The 19243-nt window shown below is 45.9% G+C and overlaps 1 protein-coding gene across 1 annotated transcript in view; it reads right to left on the bottom strand.

Moving 5' to 3' along the window:
• PARM1 (prostate androgen-regulated mucin-like protein 1) overlaps positions 1-19243 on the bottom strand; it is a 100622-nt gene that overhangs the window by 29541 nt on the left and 51838 nt on the right. Inside the window, exon 2 of the mRNA XM_033857138.2 lies at positions 5698-6393. Within this exon, the coding sequence (XP_033713029.1) occupies positions 5698-6393 (696 nt within the window). The remainder of the gene's footprint in view (positions 1-5697; positions 6394-19243) is intronic.

The raw sequence follows: 19243 nt of genomic DNA, 5'->3' as shown, positions 1-19243 counted from the left end.
GGAGGGCTACCTGTGCCAGTCACGAGCCCAGTTCTTAGAACACGTATATTCTCAGTAAGCCCCATATGAACGTGAATCTCATTCCTTCTGCCTTGGATAATTCTAATAAACAATTTTTGTGGTATGATAAGCCAACAACAACAACAACAAAACCCCTGGAAGATTGTCTCTCTTGTGTTCAGTTTATAATGAAGAGAGCTTAAAGTCAGAGTAGCTAAATGACATGGTCTGTCAGTGACAACGGCCAACCGGAAACCAGGTATAAACCGGTCTACGTGTTACCAGTCCTGAACTCCCTACAGTTTACGTACATGGATTCCTGCCAGTTGAATACTCTTAAGTATAATTCTGAACACGTTCTGCCTCTGATCAAAAGCCTTTGGTGACTATCAATGGCTTGTCAAGTAAAGTAAGTTGCCTCATCCTGTTACTCAGGGTCCTCTAACACTTGTCCTGAAATCTTCCTTCCGGCTTCTTCTGCAATATCTTCCTCCACACTCCATCCTGGGATCCACAGGCTACTTGCCATGCTGGGTACACGCGACACTGTAAACTCCACAAGGGTGGCGACTGTCTCATTCATGGCCAAATCTTCACTGTCTAGCCAGATGCCTGACTCACGAGCTCAGTAAGAGTTCGTTGAAGATGACGGGCAGACTTCATTATGATAAACACAGTAACAATAGCAATCACAATAGCAAAATAATAACAATAATGATGATGCTGCTGATGGTGGTAAATAATAGCAAAATAACAAGCACAGACATCAACAGAGTCATAGCTCAACAGTCACTATGCTGTACATAGACCCTCGCCAGGTCTCTCTGGTGAGGGTGTGGTGAGTAGTGAGATCAGTTACAGGGGTATTTAGTTTCTTATCTCAATTAAACTTTTTAATAACCCCATCATTTGGAGACTACCCTTATCCCATTTTATTGGTGAGAAGACCAAGGCTCAGAGAGATTAAATAGCTTCCCTGGTACTGGCTGATTGCCTCTTTCATACATTTATCCAACAAGTGTCATTTCAAGTCTACCATGTGTCAGGCTCTGTCTCAGGGGTTGGGGATGTAACCTACATCCTCCCGTTTGTGAGCAACGTCCTTGCTTTCATGGAGCTGACAGTCTAGTGGCAGAAAGCAGACACCTACTCACCAAATAAATGAGATGATGTCAGCAAGTGGTAAGTGATTAAAAGGAAAGTAAAGCAGGATGAAGGGATCCATGGCGATGCGATTACTGTTTCAGAGAGGGGTATGAGGAAAGGCTCCTGAGGAGATGACAGCTGCACAAAGTCCTTCCTGATGACAAGGAGCGAGCCACTGAAGACCCAGCAGGAAAATGTTTCAGGCAGAGGGAATGGTAAGTGCAAAGGCCCTGGGGCAAGAGTGTCTGCGGTCTGTTCAAGAAGCCGTAAGATTGCAGTGTGTTTGCTGGTGAAAGTGGAAGCAGGTGAGAGCATTGAGGCAGGGCGGGTTCCGAGTGTGCTGAGCACCGCAGGCATGACACAGACTTCAGCTCTTACTCTGATTCAGAAGGGCAAGCGAATGGAGTGTTAGAGCTGAGGAGGGACAGGATCTGTCCCGGGTTTTGAAAAGGGTCGCTCCGGCAAGGGTGTGGTGAGTAGTGAGATCAGTTACAGGGGTATTAAAGTCCCACATGTGAGAGAGGACCGAGGGGTGAGAGGAAACTGGGTTCTGAGGGACCAGATGCAGCGTATGTGAGAGAATGAAAGAAGTCTAGGATTATCCCACAGTTTCTGAGGGAGGACTGGATGGAGGGGTGAGGAAATCAGTAATTCATCTGATCCGTATGACATCTGAAATGCCTAAGAGCCACCCAAGTGGAGACCATGAGTTAGCTGACAGCTGGGTGTCGACATGTCTTTAGTTCAATGAAACAAAACAGGGACAGAATTTTACATCTCCGGGCTATCAGCATGTGGATGGCATTTTTTTTTAAATTTATTTTGTATTTTTTTTACATCTTTATTGGAGTATAACTGCTTTGAAATGGTGTGTTAGTTTCTGCTTTATAACAAAGTGAATCAGTTATACATATGTTCCCATATCTCTTCCCTCTTGCGTCGCCCTCCCTCCCACCCTCACTATCCCACCCCTCTAGGTTGTCACAAAGCACCGAGCTGATCTCCCTGTGCTATGCGGCTGCTTCCCAGCTATCTATTTTACGTTTGGTTTAAGTCACGAGATGTGATGAGGTCATCTCAGGAGTGACTGTGGGGAGAAGAGGAGAGCGTGCGTGTGGAGAGCTGGGGGAGAGGAAGACAGTGTTGGCCCTGGGGTGCTCCAGTGTAGGAAGGTGAGGGGGTGAAGTAAGGTGACAGACACGGAGAAGGAGCAGTGTGACGAACCAAGAGAGACTGTCCTGGAGGTCAAGTGGAAACAGTGCTTCAAAATGAGGGCAGTGACCATCCGTGTCAAATGCTGCTGCTAGGTCGGGTATGCCAGGACTAAGAATTAACCCTCAGAGCTGGCAGTGTGGAGGGTACCAGATACCCCGACCAGAGCAATTTCCGTGCTTGCAACTGCCGGCTGGATTCTGCACCCAGGTATGTGCAGCACACAGGTGCCTGAATCTCCCCTGCCCTGTCTTCTCCTCGGGCTGCAATTCCCTTCATCTCCTACAACTCAGTTCATGTGCTCCCTCTATCATGAAACCTTCCCTAATCCCGCCAGTCAAATCTAACTCCCATAACATTTACCTTGTTTTTGAATTATTTATTGGTGACTATGTCTGGATACTTGTTGAATGGACAAGTCCTTGGATTATAGAAATATGCTATGTGAACTCATACAGAAGAAGACAACATGCTCAACAAAAGTGCAGTATGATTACTGCCACTATGAAGGCAGCACAAGAGTCTCTAAAACAAAAACATCTGCAGATAGTCACCTGTGAGCACAGTGTCACAGGGTACTGCCTAGTCTGCTGGGCTGATGGTGGAGCAGTGCGGCGATGCTGGAGCTTAAAGAAGACCCAGTGGTGGTTTAAAGGATTTGGGCTCTGGGCCCAGCTTTACCACTGGGCGGTGTAACCTTGGGTGAGTCACTCCAAACTTCTGGGACGCAGTTTCTTCACCCTTGAAATGAATCGCTTGTATCACATCTGCTCAAAGATCCTCCTACCCACCCTGGTTCATTCTCAGATCAGAAACCGAGTGGTGTTAAGAGTTACTTGTGTCCTTTCTTTTTACTCAAACTGTAACATCTCAGAGGACAGGTCTTACGCTTATTAATACTTCTTTGCATCAAGCACCAGGTCCTGGTGGCTGCACAATAAATATTCTTCGATTTAATAGATCATAAGGGATGAATCCCCTTGGGTCTATGAAATGTACACTGGCCATGTTCAGTGATCTCCCTCTGACCTGTCACACCTTCCTCTCAAGTCAATCAATCTTTCCTTCATTCATTTACCCTGGAGTTCTTACTGGGGGCCATATTCCCTAGAACTATAAAGTTCTGGTCCATGACCCAGCTCTGTCACTAATTTTGTGTCTCTTAGCCCTGCTGGCTTTGAGTTGAGGAAATCAAGACACATGGTCGAAAACACAAGCCAGAACAGTGGAACAGGGCTGTCTTGGATAATCTAGCCCATGAAACTGAGGGACTTGGAAAAAGTAGTAGGTTACGCCACATTAGGGAGTCTCTTGCATGCCAAGCTCAGAATTTGCGTTCAGTATATTGATCCACCATGTCTACGGTATCCTGGAGGGGGCAGAGGGTGGAGGAAGGGAAACCAGTTAGAAGACTGAGAAAGTAGTGCAGGTGGTGGGTGAGGTCTGAACGAGGAAAGGGAAGAGATGGGGCCACTGCCTCAAGCCTGTTCTTGGATGGCACCTTTGTTAGGGACAGACCTGAGGACCCGAAGTCAACACCCACTCTCCTCCAGGTACCGAGTCCATTCTTGAGATATTCCCTGCATGCTGGCAGCATGGAAAGTATCAGACAGAAAGTGGGGATGTGGCAGAAAGTAAAGACAGAAAGCACACATCTAAACACAGCGTGCTGAGTACTGGCCGGAGGTACAAACAGGGCGCTAATGGGGACGGGGCTACGCAGAGGAAGCTATGCTTGGACTGCGAGTGCCGGATTCCCTCCTTTTGCCTCTGCAGATCCACTCTCCACCTTTCTCCACTTTGCTCTCTGACTTGCCCTCCAGGAGGCTGAACAGTATGCACCACAATGGGCTTCCTTGTCCTTGGCTTCTGGCTGCATATCAGAGTAGGGGGGGAGAGGGAGGGCAGAGTATAGATTCCCTTCACTCCCAGAGGTTAACCTTGAGTTAGTTGTGCCCCTCCCCCAAGAGTCCCGACTCCTCCCAGGGTGGTCTATTCTACGAGACCCTCCTTCTGGGTTCTGGTTACTATTCTCTCCTCCTAGGTCTGACTCATGACAGCTCTGCAATTATGATGCCCTGTGGTTTTCTTATACACCACCAGCTGTACCTTTGTAATTCATTCCTTTAGCCCAGTTTGATTGCATCTCTCTCTCTTGTTGGGACTCTCACTGATACTGGGCCTTTGAAATAAGAATTTGCAATTCTTTGGAACCTTGTCCCTTAGTAAACTGTGAGCTCTTCCATGAGGAGTTATGTCTTGTTAATCTGAGCTCTGTTTCTCCCCACCTCCACTGTGTACCAGAGTTTCCATTCGTAATGGTTGTTTATCAGTTATTTGTTAAAAGATGTTAATTTCTCCTCGGTCACAGCCATTTCTTTGACCCCAGCTGGTGCTGTGTGGCTCAGTCCCAAATACTCCCCTCTGAGTCCGTGGCCCCTGGCAAGATGACTCAGGCGAGGGCCTAACGCTCCATTTTCCCCTTCATCTGCTGGCTGCTCTCACCTCACTGTTTCTTAATCAAGAGGCCAAATGTTCCTACTAAGGCCTTTTCCTGCCCAATGCCCTGAAGTTTCCAGACTTCACCTCAATGTCAGAGGCATGTGACCTCAGAAAAGACCCTAAATCTCTCTCTATCATAATTTCCAAGACTGTAAAATCAAGATAAAAATAATACTAACTTTACAGGGCTGCTGGGAGAATAAAAACAAACGTGACATTCCACAAAAGTTGTTGTCTTTCCCATGAAATATATCAGTGACTCTGAAGAATAAGCACATTCTCTCCACCCCCCCCCCGCCCTACTTTCTTTGACTGTTTCCATGAGGTAAACACTGCATTAATACATCGAGCAAAATCATAATAACAACTGATATTTCCTGAGTACTTACTCTCTGCCGGGAACTATTCTAGGCACTTTATATGTCATTTCATTTCATCTCCACAAGAACCATGTAGGATACAGCTTTCTTTATCCCTATTTTACAGATGAGGAAAAATAAGGGCACCCTGATGAAGTAATTTGCCCAAGGTCAGGAGCCAGAACTGAAACCTAGGAAGCTCAACCCAAAGCCTTTGCTTAACCAGTCTCATTGGTTTACATAGATGAAGACGTACGTGAAGACAAATTATAAAGATTGGCCACAATTAATGAACTATCATGGGGAAATCATTACGAGACTAAAAGTGAAGTTTGCACTTGTGGAAATTCTTAGGAATTATAATTCAGCTAGGTGTTGCACTCCAACATTCAAACTTAATCCGTTGTGTTTGGTCAACTGAACGGCATTCTTAGCATCTCAGTGTCATCAAGGCCACGTGTTCTAGCCAGAGACTCACCTGAACTTAGCGCATGCTCCACTTCCTGCATGATCACCCCGGGGGGGGCAGTGGTGGTCTCCGTGTCTATCAGCATACAGGTCACTCTGGGGGGCACAGTTGCTTGGGCCGTGGTCTCGGTGGGCACTGGCTCGGCGGGGGCATGTGAAGTGGCTACGTGGCCAGAGATGTGCTCCTCCGCTGGGGGCTCTGATGTGGTTAGAGCTCCTGTGGGCTTGGTGCTGGCCTCAGCGGAGTTACGGTTGGTGCTCACAGGGGCAGAGGGAACCTCCTCTGGTGGTGAGGTTGATGGGGGTGAAGGTGATGAGGCTGGCGCTTGAGGGGAGGTGAGTGCGGGAGACTCAACGGGGGGCTGCGACCCTGTAGCTTCCACCCCGGCCTCGGGAGTGTCTGAAGTGTGTTCCTCGAGCGTGGGTGTTAAGTGGACCCCACCGCTTGTTGGTGAGGCGGCTGTGTCTGTGCCCTCCCAGTTGGAGGCTGGGCTGGTGGGTTCCTCTTCTCTGGGCTCTGTGGAGACGTTCTTGGCGGATGGAGATGTCCGGGCCGATGCTGTATCTGGGAGGACCGAGCTGCTGGGTGTTCCACCGGTAGGGGAGGCGGGAGGGCTTTGCGGAGAGAAGGCCGTTGGTGGGCTGCTCTTTGCCGGAAGAGAAACAGGCGAGAGGGCTGATTCAGACGCGCTCTGTAGCCTCAGTCCTGTAGAAGAGCCAGTACAAAGGTGGTTAATGTGTGAAAACCTGCGCGGCGAGGCCGTTTTACAGTATTTTCACGTCTTTCTCATTTTACACTGTGCCTCTGTAACTGTGAAGGTGACTTTAAAAATAGTTTCTTCCCACTGTTGCTCTCTCCTCCCTTGGTGACTATCAGTAGGAACCAGCCTGAAGGCTCTGCAGGAGCAATTAGTGGATCGGTCAACACAAGTCCAGCCAGTACACAGCATGAACTAACCTTGTCTTCTGCTTGCTGAAAGCCAGGCCCTTAAAAACCGAGACACTCTGCGGAATTGATTTTATGAGAATTGGTCTGGACAGTCGAGGGAGCTGTTGCACAATGCTTGCGGGGATGCCCAGCCTGTGTGATGGGCGTGGGGAAAAGGCATGGTTGGTGAGTGCAAAGCCAACCACTCACTGATTGGCTCGTCCCTGTCAGAGGAGCTCATTGATTGGCTGTTCCCTGCCGTAGGAGCTCACTGATTGGCTGCTCCCTGTTAGGGTTGTGAGCTCCGCAACCTTGTACAGGGATGCAAGGGTTATGGGCTTGTCCACCGGGGTGAATAAAGCTGTGAGCGCATTTCCTGTGGAGGAGTAAAGGGGGAGGTCCCAGATTAAAAGCTGACAGGAAGAAGGAATCTGAAGTTTGGAACTATTTTCTTAGACTCGAACCTAGTTCTCCCAAATTCTAGCCTGGTGTCTTTACCATCATGTCATTTCGCCAAATATTCTCTTTCATATTTTGTAAAATTTAGAGTTAGTTTCCTTTCTTCGTTCCTCCCTACCTCCATTTACCCATTCAGTTTCATTCATTCATTCATTCATTTATTCATTCAAGTATTTAATAAATGGCTTCTATGTACTAGCACTCTGCTAGACCCTGAGTTTATGATTTCACTTTTTATGTAACACATCTCTTGATTGTCTCTCCACACCCCTTACCATTCCCCAACTAGCTTTTCCTCTAGTCATTTCCATCTCAGTGGATGGCAAGACCTATCAGGTACTCAGTTGAAAACCCAGATATCATCCTTAATGCATCTCTTTCCCTCACTGCCCCTCCTCCATCCAATCCATCAGCAAATCATGATGACTCTACCTTAAAAAGACATCCCAATCCAGTCTCTGCTCATCACCTCCCTTATTATCTCAACATCACCTGAGCCACCAGTCACTTGTCTAGACAACTGCCACAGTCTGTTTTTTTTTTTTTTGCAGTACGCAGGCCTCTCACTGTTGTGGCCTCTCCCGTTGCAGAGCACAGGCTCCGGACGCGCAGGCTCAGCGGCCACGGCTCACGGGCCCAGCCGCTCTGCGGCATGTGGGATCTTCCCGGACCGGGGCACGAACCCGTGTCCCCTGCATCGGCAGGCGGACTCTCAACCACTGCGCCACCAGGGAAGCCCTGCCACAGTCTCTTAATTGGTCTTCTAGCTTCCAGATTTCTTCCTTTCAGTCTACTTTTCACATGGCAGCCAGTATAATATTTTAAAGTGGCAAATCAGATTAACTGACCCAAACCTTCCCAAGGTTGTGCTTAGAACAAAATCCAAAACTACTCCCCTATGTCATCATCCCATGTTCTCATCATCATTCTAGTTGATCTCTACTCAAATGTCAGCTCCTCCTCAGAGGAGCCTTCCCCAGACAGTCCTAACCAAAGTCATTCCTACTCCTTCCCCTTGCTTATTTTTTAAAAGATTTTTTGATTTTTTTATTGTTAAAATATACATAACATTTTAACCGTTTTTAAGTGTACAGTTCATTGGCCCTAAGTACCTTTTCACTATCGTTCAACCGTCACCACCATCCATCTCCAGAACTTTTTCATCTTCCCAAACTGAAATCCTGTACCCATTAAACAATAACTCTCTATTCTTCCCTTTCCCCAGCTCCTGGAAACCACTATTCTACTTTCTATCTCTACGAATATGACTGCTTTAGGTACCTCATATAAATAGAATCATACGATATTTGTCCTTTTGTTTCTGACTTATTTCACTTATTAGCAAAATATTGTCAAGGTTCATCCATGTTACAGCACATGCCAGAATTTCCTTGCTTTCTAAGGCGAAATAATATTCCATTGTATGTATACACCACATTTTGTTTATCCATTCATCCACTGATGGCCACTTGGGTTTCTTCCATCTTTTGCCTATTGTGAATTATGCTGCTCTGAATACGTGTACACAAATATCTGTCTGAGACCATGCTTTCAATTGTTTGGGGTCTATATACTCAAAAGTGGAATTGGTGGTTCATATGGTAATTTTACGTTTAATTTTTTGAGGAACTGTCACACCCTTTGCTCATTTTTATTTTTCATAAAATAAATAAAATAAAATAGTTTCTTCTTGAAACTACATATTATTTATTTGCCTAATTTACCTCTCTTCTGCCAGAATGTAAGCTCCATGAGGGTACAGGGACCTGGTCTTATTTATTGCTGTTTCCTCCAAGCCTAGAAGAGTGCCTAGGTCATCATAATTGCTCAATAAGTACTTGAGGAAAGGAGGAAGGAAGGGGGGAAGGAAGGAAGGAAGAGAGGGAGGGAGGGAGGAAGGAAGGAGAGAGGAAAGGAGAGAGTAAGGGAGATAAGGAGGGAGGTAAAGAGGGAGCGTGGAAAAATGAATTAACTTAGGAACTTTATTTAAAACAATACCCCAGTATTTCTCTACTCCCTTCAACACATCACTTAGTATGGCCACATCCATCATAGCTGCCTGGGGGCTGGCTGCCTACCTGGTGTTATTTGAAGGCAGGAAACTTGCTTACAATGTCAACCTCTGTCCTTCCACCACAACATACACTGATGCCTGATGTCTTGTTAGGTCTTCAACTATTTAACTCTCCAAACTCTGAGGAGATTTCCTTGGGGGTAGCATATAGGTAACAGCCAAACATGATCAAGATTCATAAGGGAAAAAAAAATGGGCCAGATTTTCGCACAGAGGAAGGGAGAAAAGAGGAATGCAGAGGGATGTAAGCATTTGGGATAAGATCTGCTCACTTCTTCATTCATCTGCATGACAGACTCAGTAGCTGATGGAAAACTGTGCTATAGAATTTAACCTGAAAACAGAGTTTTCTCAATATTTAACTGAATTTAACACTTGGATGGTTATCAAAATGATTGGTTTATTTTTTTTTTCTGAGAGGAAGTTACATTTTAATCAGTAAGTATCACGACAGAGGGACTTTTGTTAGCTAATTCATGATATCTGTGTATAAAGCGACAGTTTCCATCCATCTATGGGATCCTGAAAAGTTCTCTGTGTACTGACTGTATTTTCCAGTGGCTTATCATTTTAGCGATGTTGCGTGTTCATTTCTGATGGGCTTTCACCTGACCCCTGCCAAGCTGATTGGTTTAATTTTATTTAAAGGTGTTGGTCAAGACCGTAAACTACAGGAAAGTTACTCTCCTAGTAAACTGGGGGCACACCTCCCAAATTAAGCCACATAATAGTCCATGTTTCTGTGGTTGACTTTTGGGAGCTGTGAAGTGTCAACAATTTCAGGATGAATATAGGTCAAGAGGTCTTTGAAATATGGACAAAACAACAGTTGGGACAAATATTATGAAAATATCAAATCTTCATATGTGACCTTAGAGCATACTGGCTTTGCATCCTGGTAGCTCTCATAGCTCATTAAAGATTCTGAGGCCAAAAAAAAAGAGACAATGTTTAACTACTGTTTCTAGTATCATATAATAGGTGGGCAGATGGAGGTAGAGCCTTAGTCTGGCAGCTGAGTCAGAGTCTTTGGAATTCTGGGATGAATGAAGAATGAGTCATATGCAAAGGAGCAAGACTTCATTCATTCATTCAAGCTTTTATTGAGTAACTTCTATGTCCATGGCCTTACCCTCAAAGAGTTCACTATCTAACAGAACAGAAAGGACACACAACTTTCTGTAATATGATGTGATAAGCATCTTATGGAATTACAAGCAAGTTGCACTGGGACCCCCAAGGCAAGATGAATAAATATTGTATGGGGACTGTGGGATGCAAAAATATACAAAGTCATTTTCAAATGACATTTAGAAAAGTCACAGAAGAGATGACATTTGAGTTGGTTCTGAAAGGATGAGACTACACAAGATGCCATTAAAGTGTATGATATTCAGGGCGACACCTGCATTGTCATTTCCAGTGGAGCTAAAAGCTGTACTATGGAAATCATTATAGTGCTGAAAATGACATGCTGCAAGAATTAGTTTTGTGGCTGGAGACATCCATTTTCTTGTTTAATTCTGACTCATATACTTTTATAACTCCTACCCTTCCTGCTTCCAAAGAGGACTGACGTGGTCATTCCCGTGGCCACCTATTTAGTACTCATTTAAAGTACTTTGCAGTCTCGTTCAGATAATTGCGACTCCTAACAAACAGCAATGCATAGAAATTGTGGGACAACGCTGCTCATCTTCACTTGGACAAGGCATTAAAAGCCTCTGCTTTGCCTGTTCGATGATACATTCCATATTGCTCTGAGTACATGAGGGTTGGTCTTCATGAAGATATCCAAGGCTCAGGCGCCATGAAGATATCCAAGGCTCAGGCGCCATGACTTTCATCATGAAGATATCCAAGGCTCAGGTGCCATGACTTTCATCATGAAGATATCCAAGGCTCAGGCGCCATGACTTTCATCATGAAGATATCCAAGGCTCAGGCGCCATGACTTTCATCATGAAGATATCCAAGGCTCAGGCGCCATGACTTTCATCATGAAGATATCCAAGGCTCAGGCGCCATGACTATCCTAGAGAATGCTTGCTGTCCTAGTTGGCTCAGGCTGCCAGAAAAAAGTACCATAGACTAGGTGGCTTTAACAATAGAAATTTGCTTCTCACAGTTTGGAGGCTGAGAAGTCTGATGTGGGCCAGTTCAGGTTCTTGTGAGAGCTCTCTGTTCCTGGCTTGTAAGTGGCAACCTTCTAGCTGTGACCTCACATGGCCTTTCCTTGGTATGTGCTTGGGGGAGGGGGTGGTGAAGAAAGCCCTCTGGTGTCTCTTCTAATAAGAACACTAATCTCATGATGTGGGCCCCGCCCTCATCTAACCCTAATTACTTCCAAAAACTCCATCTCCAAATGCCATCCCATTGGTTTCAACATTGAGAATCACTGAGATAGCCTGAGGAAATATCATTTCTGCTTTATCATAGGTAGGACCCGTGTTTCCACAGGACTACAAAATTGATTAACTCAAACAGTTAAGGATATATCCCAGGATTTCAAAAAAATTTTTAGAGCTAGAGAGGGTCTAAGTGATGCATGATTACAGCCCCTCATTTGATAAATGAGGGAAGAGACACAGGGAGGGGAAGTGATGTAATTGACCTTACACATCTAAGAGAAGAAGTTGGGCAGTGTTGCCTGGAAAGAATCATGTAGAGACAGGGTCAGAATTAGAATTCCCCACCAGCACACTGTGCCCAGCCTCAAAAAGGCCGGTAGAACGTACTTTAGCAACCACCATTATAGAATAAGCAAGGAGGAGCCCATGTGAGACTGCACAGCTAAAGAAGGTAAAATAATGTACCAACAAGGACCTACTGTATAGCACAGGGAACTATACTCAACATTTTGTAATAACCTATAAGGGAAACGCATCTGAAAAAGAATAGGCATATGTATAACTGAATCACTTAGCTGTACACCTGAAACTAACACAATATCGTAAATCAACTATACTTCCAAAAAGTCATTAAAAGTAAACAAAACCAACCCCCCCAAAAAATAATGTAGTGCCCCATACACCTTCCCACCCAAAGTAGAGCTACTTTCTGAAGAAAAGAATTAGTTCTAATATTTCCTTGAGAAAATGGCAGAGTAAATAGAATAAAGAAATTCAACCCATTAACCGCTAAATTAGAGGTGACTTTACCAGACATGGTGTCCGTGCCCAGGCAGTGACAGGCTCACGTGCCTGAAATGGAGTGACTCAAAGAAGGAAATCTCTCAGACTTGGCCCAAATGAGAGATCTAGGGGTATAAGGGCCAACTTAATCTGAAATTCCTCCTTGTAAATTTACAAATGGAAGTCTTTCCTGAAGTTTGGTCAAATTAAAGCTTTTATGTTGTAAGCATAGCTGCCAGATTGTTGCTCAGAAGAAAAGCAGATGCTTAGGTGGATAGAAAACTATTTGTTTCCATGTGTACTATCCTTTGATATGTGAAAAAAAACAGGTCTGGCTTGAGCCCGGGTTTCTTGCCTTGCTAGGAAGAGAGATTTGGGGGCTGATGGCTGGGACAGGTAGGCGAGTTCTCCCAGTGCTGAGGGGAGTTACAGGATATTCCAGGGTGGAGAGTCTGCGTTCTGTGGATGTGCTCTTGCCTCCTGCCCAACTGGGTGTCAGGAAGATAGGTCTGCAACGTTGGCAGCCGCTGGATAATGAGTGCCCTGAACTGCCACTTCTTCCTGGGTTTTGTGAGCAGCAAACTGGGTCAGTGCCAGAGTCCCAGATGGCCTGATTACCTGTGTTGCTCACCTGTTCTCTCCCCCTAATCCCCCACAGCATGTCCTCTCCTGCCCTTGGCTTGCCAAGTGCCTGAGAAAACATGTGACAAAGCTTTGGCAAATTCGGTGAAATTCGATCAAAACACAGTCAAGTGCTCTCCTGGGCGGCCAAGTCAGCCCGAGTGGTGCCTTGGCCTGCGGTCTCGGGGGATCACGCCAGGCCTGTCTTGCAGAGGCCCGACAGCTGCTGAAGGTCTGCACGCTAAGGAACTGCTAACGGTCAAGGCCAACTGGACCATGTCGCTCCCCTTTGAGGGTGGAGGGGAGGAAAGGAAGCCTGCACAGAGGATACAACTTCACATCCCCACTGAGGCCTAGAAGGCTCTTTGTGACCCAAGCCCAGTGTTGCCTCTTCAGCCTTGCTCCCCACCAGATCCCAGAACAAACCAGCTTTTTTTTTTTTGCGGTACGCAGGCCTCTCACTGTCGTGGCCTCTCCCGTTGCGGAGCACAGGCCCCGGACGCGCAGGCTCAGCGGCCATGGCTCACGGGCCCAGCCACTCCGCGGCATGTGGGATCTTCCCGGACCAGGGCACGAACCCGTGTCCCCTGCGTCGGCAGGTGGACTCTCAACCACTGTGCCACCAGGGAAGCCCCAAACCAGCTTTCTATTGTACCCTAGTCCTTCTGCCTCAACAGCTCTCCCTCTTACGCCTGCCTGAGTTACTCCTATTCATCCTTTAGTGTTAGCTTAAGGGCCTTTGCTGATTCTTTTGCTAAATCCACCCGCCTCCTCCAGCCTCAACCCTTTATGTGCTCAGAGCACCTTGTATCTTAACTTCATAGCACTGAAACTGGCACGTAGCTAGGTAATCACTTATGGGAAGCTTTGTTTAATGCATGCCTCCCCCTTTAGACTCTAAGATTCACATGGAGCGGGGACTGTAGTGGATTTGCTCACCACATATCCTCATGGTCTGATCCACAGTAGGAATGCAAATATATACCTATATATGAATGAGAGAATGAGCTGAGGACTCTATGAAGGACACTGTGCTGACCACTTTCTATGCATCATCTCTTCAATAGTAATATCCATTGTTATCTTGGTTTCACAGATGACAAAACAGAGGATCAGAAAAGTTAAGCAACCTCCCTAAGGTCACACAGCTAGTACGTGGCACAGCCGAAGCTTGAACCTGAAACTGTCGGGCTCCAGGCCAACCTTATAACCATCCCACTGTATTGTACTGGGAAATGCAAGGGTGTTTTTGAAGTCTGGGCCTCATGTTTGTAAGGTAATCAAGCACCAGTTTTCCTCTGTCTCCCATAATACATTCTCTAGTGTGGGCCAATAGAGTGGGCTTTAAAAAAATTACCCGACCCTGTGAACGCTTTTATTCCCTTTTATCCTGCTGCAGGCTCCATAATGGATGGCCTCAGGATAAATTCCAAACTCCTTGGTTCAGCACATAACACCTTTTATGATTTCCCAACCCCACCCTTCACGAGCGATTCCAGCAATCGGAATCAGCGTGCATTCCTGAACTACCTGCTGCCCACCTCCTGCATTTGCATCTGCTGTTTTTCCCACCCTGGCTCCCCTCTCCCCAGCCCAGTTCTGAGAACTCTGGAGCCTCACGTCCTCTGTGAAGATTCACCAACTTGAAAGAGCCCTTCTTCTCTGTGTGGCCACAGCACTAATCGTAACACACGTTATCCTGAGCCATTTCTCCCCATGCTTGTCTCCTATCAGGCTGCGAGCCCTAATAACAGGGACTGCAGCTTATTGTTTGTGTCTTAGTGCCTGGCCCAGAGAAAGTGCTCCACAAATATTCATTCAGTAAAAACATGGATTTTTCTACCTTTTGAAAAACAAATATTCTCTTGCTTATACGCTGGGCCATGATGGCAGAAATGCATCTTCCCTTTGATATGTCTGTACGTTCCATAAAAACTACCAGCTAATAGGATATTTTGGACCAGTCTCTAAACATACTTTTGCTATTTTTGCTCACTTGTTTCCACTTTGGAAACTGCAGGGATTTCTTCTCTCTGTGCATGATATAGACCAGAGTCACCAGCTATTGAAATGCGGGCCATCAGTCGGCCTAAACACAGGCGGGCCTTACCATCCCTGCACTGAATGGACTAAACTTCAGCAAGTTTTTAAGAGAGGGAGAGAGTACAAAATAATCTTAAAATGATATGTATACTTAACATAAAAGCTAGGTCTTAATGTTGTTTAGGTTGAGTGAAGCCGCTGTTTGGGACCCTCACACTTAACCAAAATTCCCCATGTTGCGTTTGGTTGGGCTGCTAAGGGCACTCCAGAAGGTTCATCTAACATCTGCAAACCCATTACTAATCAGAGTCTGGTCCAACCATATGGCATTTGAAAGCCCTCATAGGTCTAGACAGAATGTGCATATGCCCCAAAGCCATCAAACTGTGTTTAAGAAGACACTTGTTCAAAGCAGAAGAGCCATATCCTCCTGAGTGTTTTGTTGATGGAAATGAGATCTAATTCTAGTCCGAAAAGAGGAAAAGACCTTCTGTTTTCCAGCCATCGAATCAGAACGGGCAGAACTGGCGTATGGCTCAATTTCTCTATGGGTGAAATCAGGACTCATGATATCATCAGGCTCCCTGTGGAGGCTGTGAGTGCTAATGAGAAAATAACGTTTGTGAAGAATGTCGTGCTTCCTGGGGAAAGGAAATACACCATTTTCTTTCTTTTCGCCAGAAGCAGCATCTGTCTTTGTCAGTCAGATGCCCCCCCAAACTCATTATCTTTAAGTTGGAGGCTGACTGTGGTGGCCGGCCTCAGGAGGAGGCTTTGCTGAGCAAGGATGCCAGCAGATACCCGAAATTCTGGAGAAACCACATTGGGGCTTCTCTGGGTGGGGCAGCGAAGAGAAAGAGGACGTAGGGAGGGTGAGTACCTTCTCTTCGGCCGCTTTGCGGTTAAGGTAGATATGGGCGTAAGCCATGGGTAGTGAGATGGGAGAAGAAGATGACCTAATGCCTCCTTCAGGTTGCAGGGGATCTTCTGAACCAGTGTTAGGTTTTGCAGTGGGCCCAGTCCCGACGTGTATGGGGTCCAGGGCAAGAGTGTACACAAAGGCCCACAATGAAGATGTGTAACTGTTACGGATTCACAGCCTGTGCTCCATCTAGAGCCCTGCAGCCTTCGGAAGAGGGGGATCCCTCTGGTGACTGGAGACTAAGGGGATCAGGGAAGTGCTGGGGCAGCGCGGGCCAAAGCCGGGCCTGGGACCACCTGAACCCAGGATGGAGACTGATCCGGTTGAAAAGGAAAAAAAGGCTTTGTGTTCGGGTGTCATAAAATGCAGCAGTCTCGGGGCTTCCCTGGTGGCGCAGTGGTTGAGAGTCCGCCTGCTGATGCAGGGGACACGGGTTCGTGCCCCGGTCCGGGAAGATCCCACATGCCGCGGAGCGGCTGGGCCCGTGAGCCGTGGCCGCTGAGCCTGTGCGTCCGGAACCTGTGCTCCGCAACGGGAGAGGCCACAACAGTGAGAGGCCCACGTACCGCAAAGATTAAAAAAAAAAAATGCAGCAGTCTCTTGCCTCGTCGAAGGTCACACCCCTTCCTTCCACTCCACCTCCCACAGGCCCAAATCACAATCAAGTCATTTCTTATACTCTGCAGCCCTGGAAAGTACCAGAACTTAAGAAAGTCCATAGTATCGGTCTGCTTTAACTCTGAACCGTTTCCTTCAGAGGATCTTTTTGAAGCTTAGAATTGCCCAAAGGGCTGAGGCAGCCCTGATGCCTTCTCAGCCCCACTGCCTTGTCAGCCTAAATGCCCTTGTTCATTTCTTGCCTCACTTTGTCTCCAGCTCAGTGGGTGTACCGTCCATGCCTTCTTGTTCCACGAAGAGCCAGAGCTCTTTAGGTGGTCAGCTCCATGGAAATCTGCCTTTGGCAGGACAGTTCTTGGGGGCATTCCCAGGCTGATGCATCCTGGCATTCTGACTGGTGAATCTGTAGGCAATTTGACTACTAACAGGATAACGCCCATGAAATGCAGAGAGATGTTGTATTCCTGTTTGCCTCACCACCAAAGTCTACCACTGATCACCTAGGAGTCAGGCAAGAGGGCAGGGATGGCTCCAGTGCAAACACATCTCCAAGACTGGGAATATGACACAGAGGAGATTTCCTGTGCTTCAGGAGAGGGCCGCGGGGGCTTTCTGAGAGAAGAGGAATGACCCATGATATTGGTGGGCCTCCTTTCCCTTCCTGCCAACAGTTTCTTCTGAGGGTTTTCTGCAAAGGTGTCAGTCAGTATGAATGGTTATGGTTACGCTTCCTAGTTTCTTTTTAAAATTTTTGTGTCCTTTTAAGATAGAAGAATAACTTATATACAATAAAATGCATACATCTTACGTGCACAAATCCATGAATTTTTACACGTGTACATACCTGCATAACCACGACTCAGATCAAGATATAGAACTTTTGGGATTGACATGTATACACTGATGTGTATAAAATGGGTGACTAATAAGAACCTGCTGTATAAAAAACTAAAGGAAAAAAAAAGATATAGAACTTTTCCAGCACCCCGGAAAGTTCCCTTGTACCTTCTCACAGACATAATCCTCTGAAGGAGACTCATTCTGACTTTCATCACTACAGATTAGCTTTGCCTGTTTTTTGAACTTCAAATCAATGGAGTCATATGGTGTGTACTCTTTCATGTCTGAATTATGAGACTCACTCACTGTGAGACTCTCTTATGTTGTTGTATATTTTAATAATGCATCATTTCTCATTGCTGGAGAGCATTCAATTGCATGGATATACCACAATTTATTAACCCATTTTACCAATGGTGCACAGGTAGGCTATTTCCACTTTAGGGTTGTTATAAATGAAACTGCTTGCTTCATAGCTTCTTAGTTAACACTTTTCCAATGCTTATTAAAAGCCAAATCCTGTAATACTTTTCAAGTATTAGGTCACTTAACCTTTACAATAAACCTAGGGTATTTATTATTATTATCCCCATTTGACAAGTGAGCAAACTGAGGCAGAACGAGGTTAAATAACTTCCCAGGATATATAACTAGAAAGTAGCACAACTTGGATTCAAACTCTAGAAGGTAGTCTGTCTCAATAACCTGTCTTCTTAACCATCTTGCTAGATAGCTGCCTGTTACTGTTAAAGCTATTAGCCAGACCACTTATTTGCTGCATGACCTTGGGCAAGTCTCTTAATTATTATCTCCTCGTTGGCCAACTTAGGATAACAACAGTACTTCCATTCACAGAGTTATTGAGAGGATTAAATAAATAATCCATATAAGGCAGAAACTGTTGCTTGACTAACCCAATAGCCATTCCCAATCCCCTCTTGCCAGTCTACCTACAGAAGCTATAAAAGCTAATGCTCCTTTTCTAGCCTCCTTTGCACTTAGAGGTGTCTATGTGCCCCAGTTCTGCAAAATGAGGTTGATGAGATATAGGCTAAGGGGTTTCTGGAAAAATTTTGCTTCCATATAAAAACAATATATAAGGAAGAGAAATTCTTAGTGCCTACTTGTCCCTCCTCCTTCCTACCTTTAATGTAGATGTGATGTCTGGCACAGTGGCAGCCATCTCGTGGAGCTAAGGATGAAAGTCAACCCACTAGGGATGATGGAAGTGAAAGAGAGAAAGAACCTTTCTCCTTGATGATACTGTTGACCTTGCCAAGCCAGGACTAGAATGCCTGACTTCAGACTTCCTATTAAAGCAACAACAAATGCCTTTGGGGATTAAGGTATTGTTCAGGTTTTCCATTACTTGCAGTATAGATGACAGACCATGTAGAATGCTTATCACAATGCCTGGCACAAAGTAAGAGCTCAATAAATACTAGGCTATTATGTGGATCTCTGTCTAATTGGAACCTGGGCCCAAATGCCTTCACCTTCTTTAATTTGTTAATGATTTGCAAAAGGCACTTTTCAGGCATCATTAAAGGGAACTATTCCTCCTCCTGGCGTCAGCTGTGAGCCTCCAGGATGGAGCGCTCCCCACGTCCTTCGACAAAGCCACAGGCAGCTGGACCTGTCAGTGTTCCTGGCGGTGTATTCTCTAGGCTGATGTCTACGAAAGCTGAGCCTCCTCCCACACCCACAGAATGCATCAGAAAGGAAAAACAAAAAAACACCACACAGCTAAAAAGGATTTGTATTTCTCCACCTTATTAAAAAAATGTTCAGAAACATCGTGGGGCAGTTTTCACCACAAGTCTTGTTAAGAACAGGCGTGGGGCTAGGTGGCTGCAGCAGGCTGAGGAAGGAGAGCAAAGAGCCCTCAACAACAATCAGGGACCAGGGCCTTGGTAC

This window comes from Tursiops truncatus, chromosome 5, assembly GCF_011762595.2.
Source record: "Tursiops truncatus isolate mTurTru1 chromosome 5, mTurTru1.mat.Y, whole genome shotgun sequence".
Classification (NCBI taxonomy): Eukaryota; Metazoa; Chordata; class Mammalia; order Artiodactyla; family Delphinidae; genus Tursiops; species Tursiops truncatus.
The sequence above is the reverse complement of the archived record's forward strand: the minus strand, read 5'-3'. Positions and strand labels throughout refer to the sequence as shown.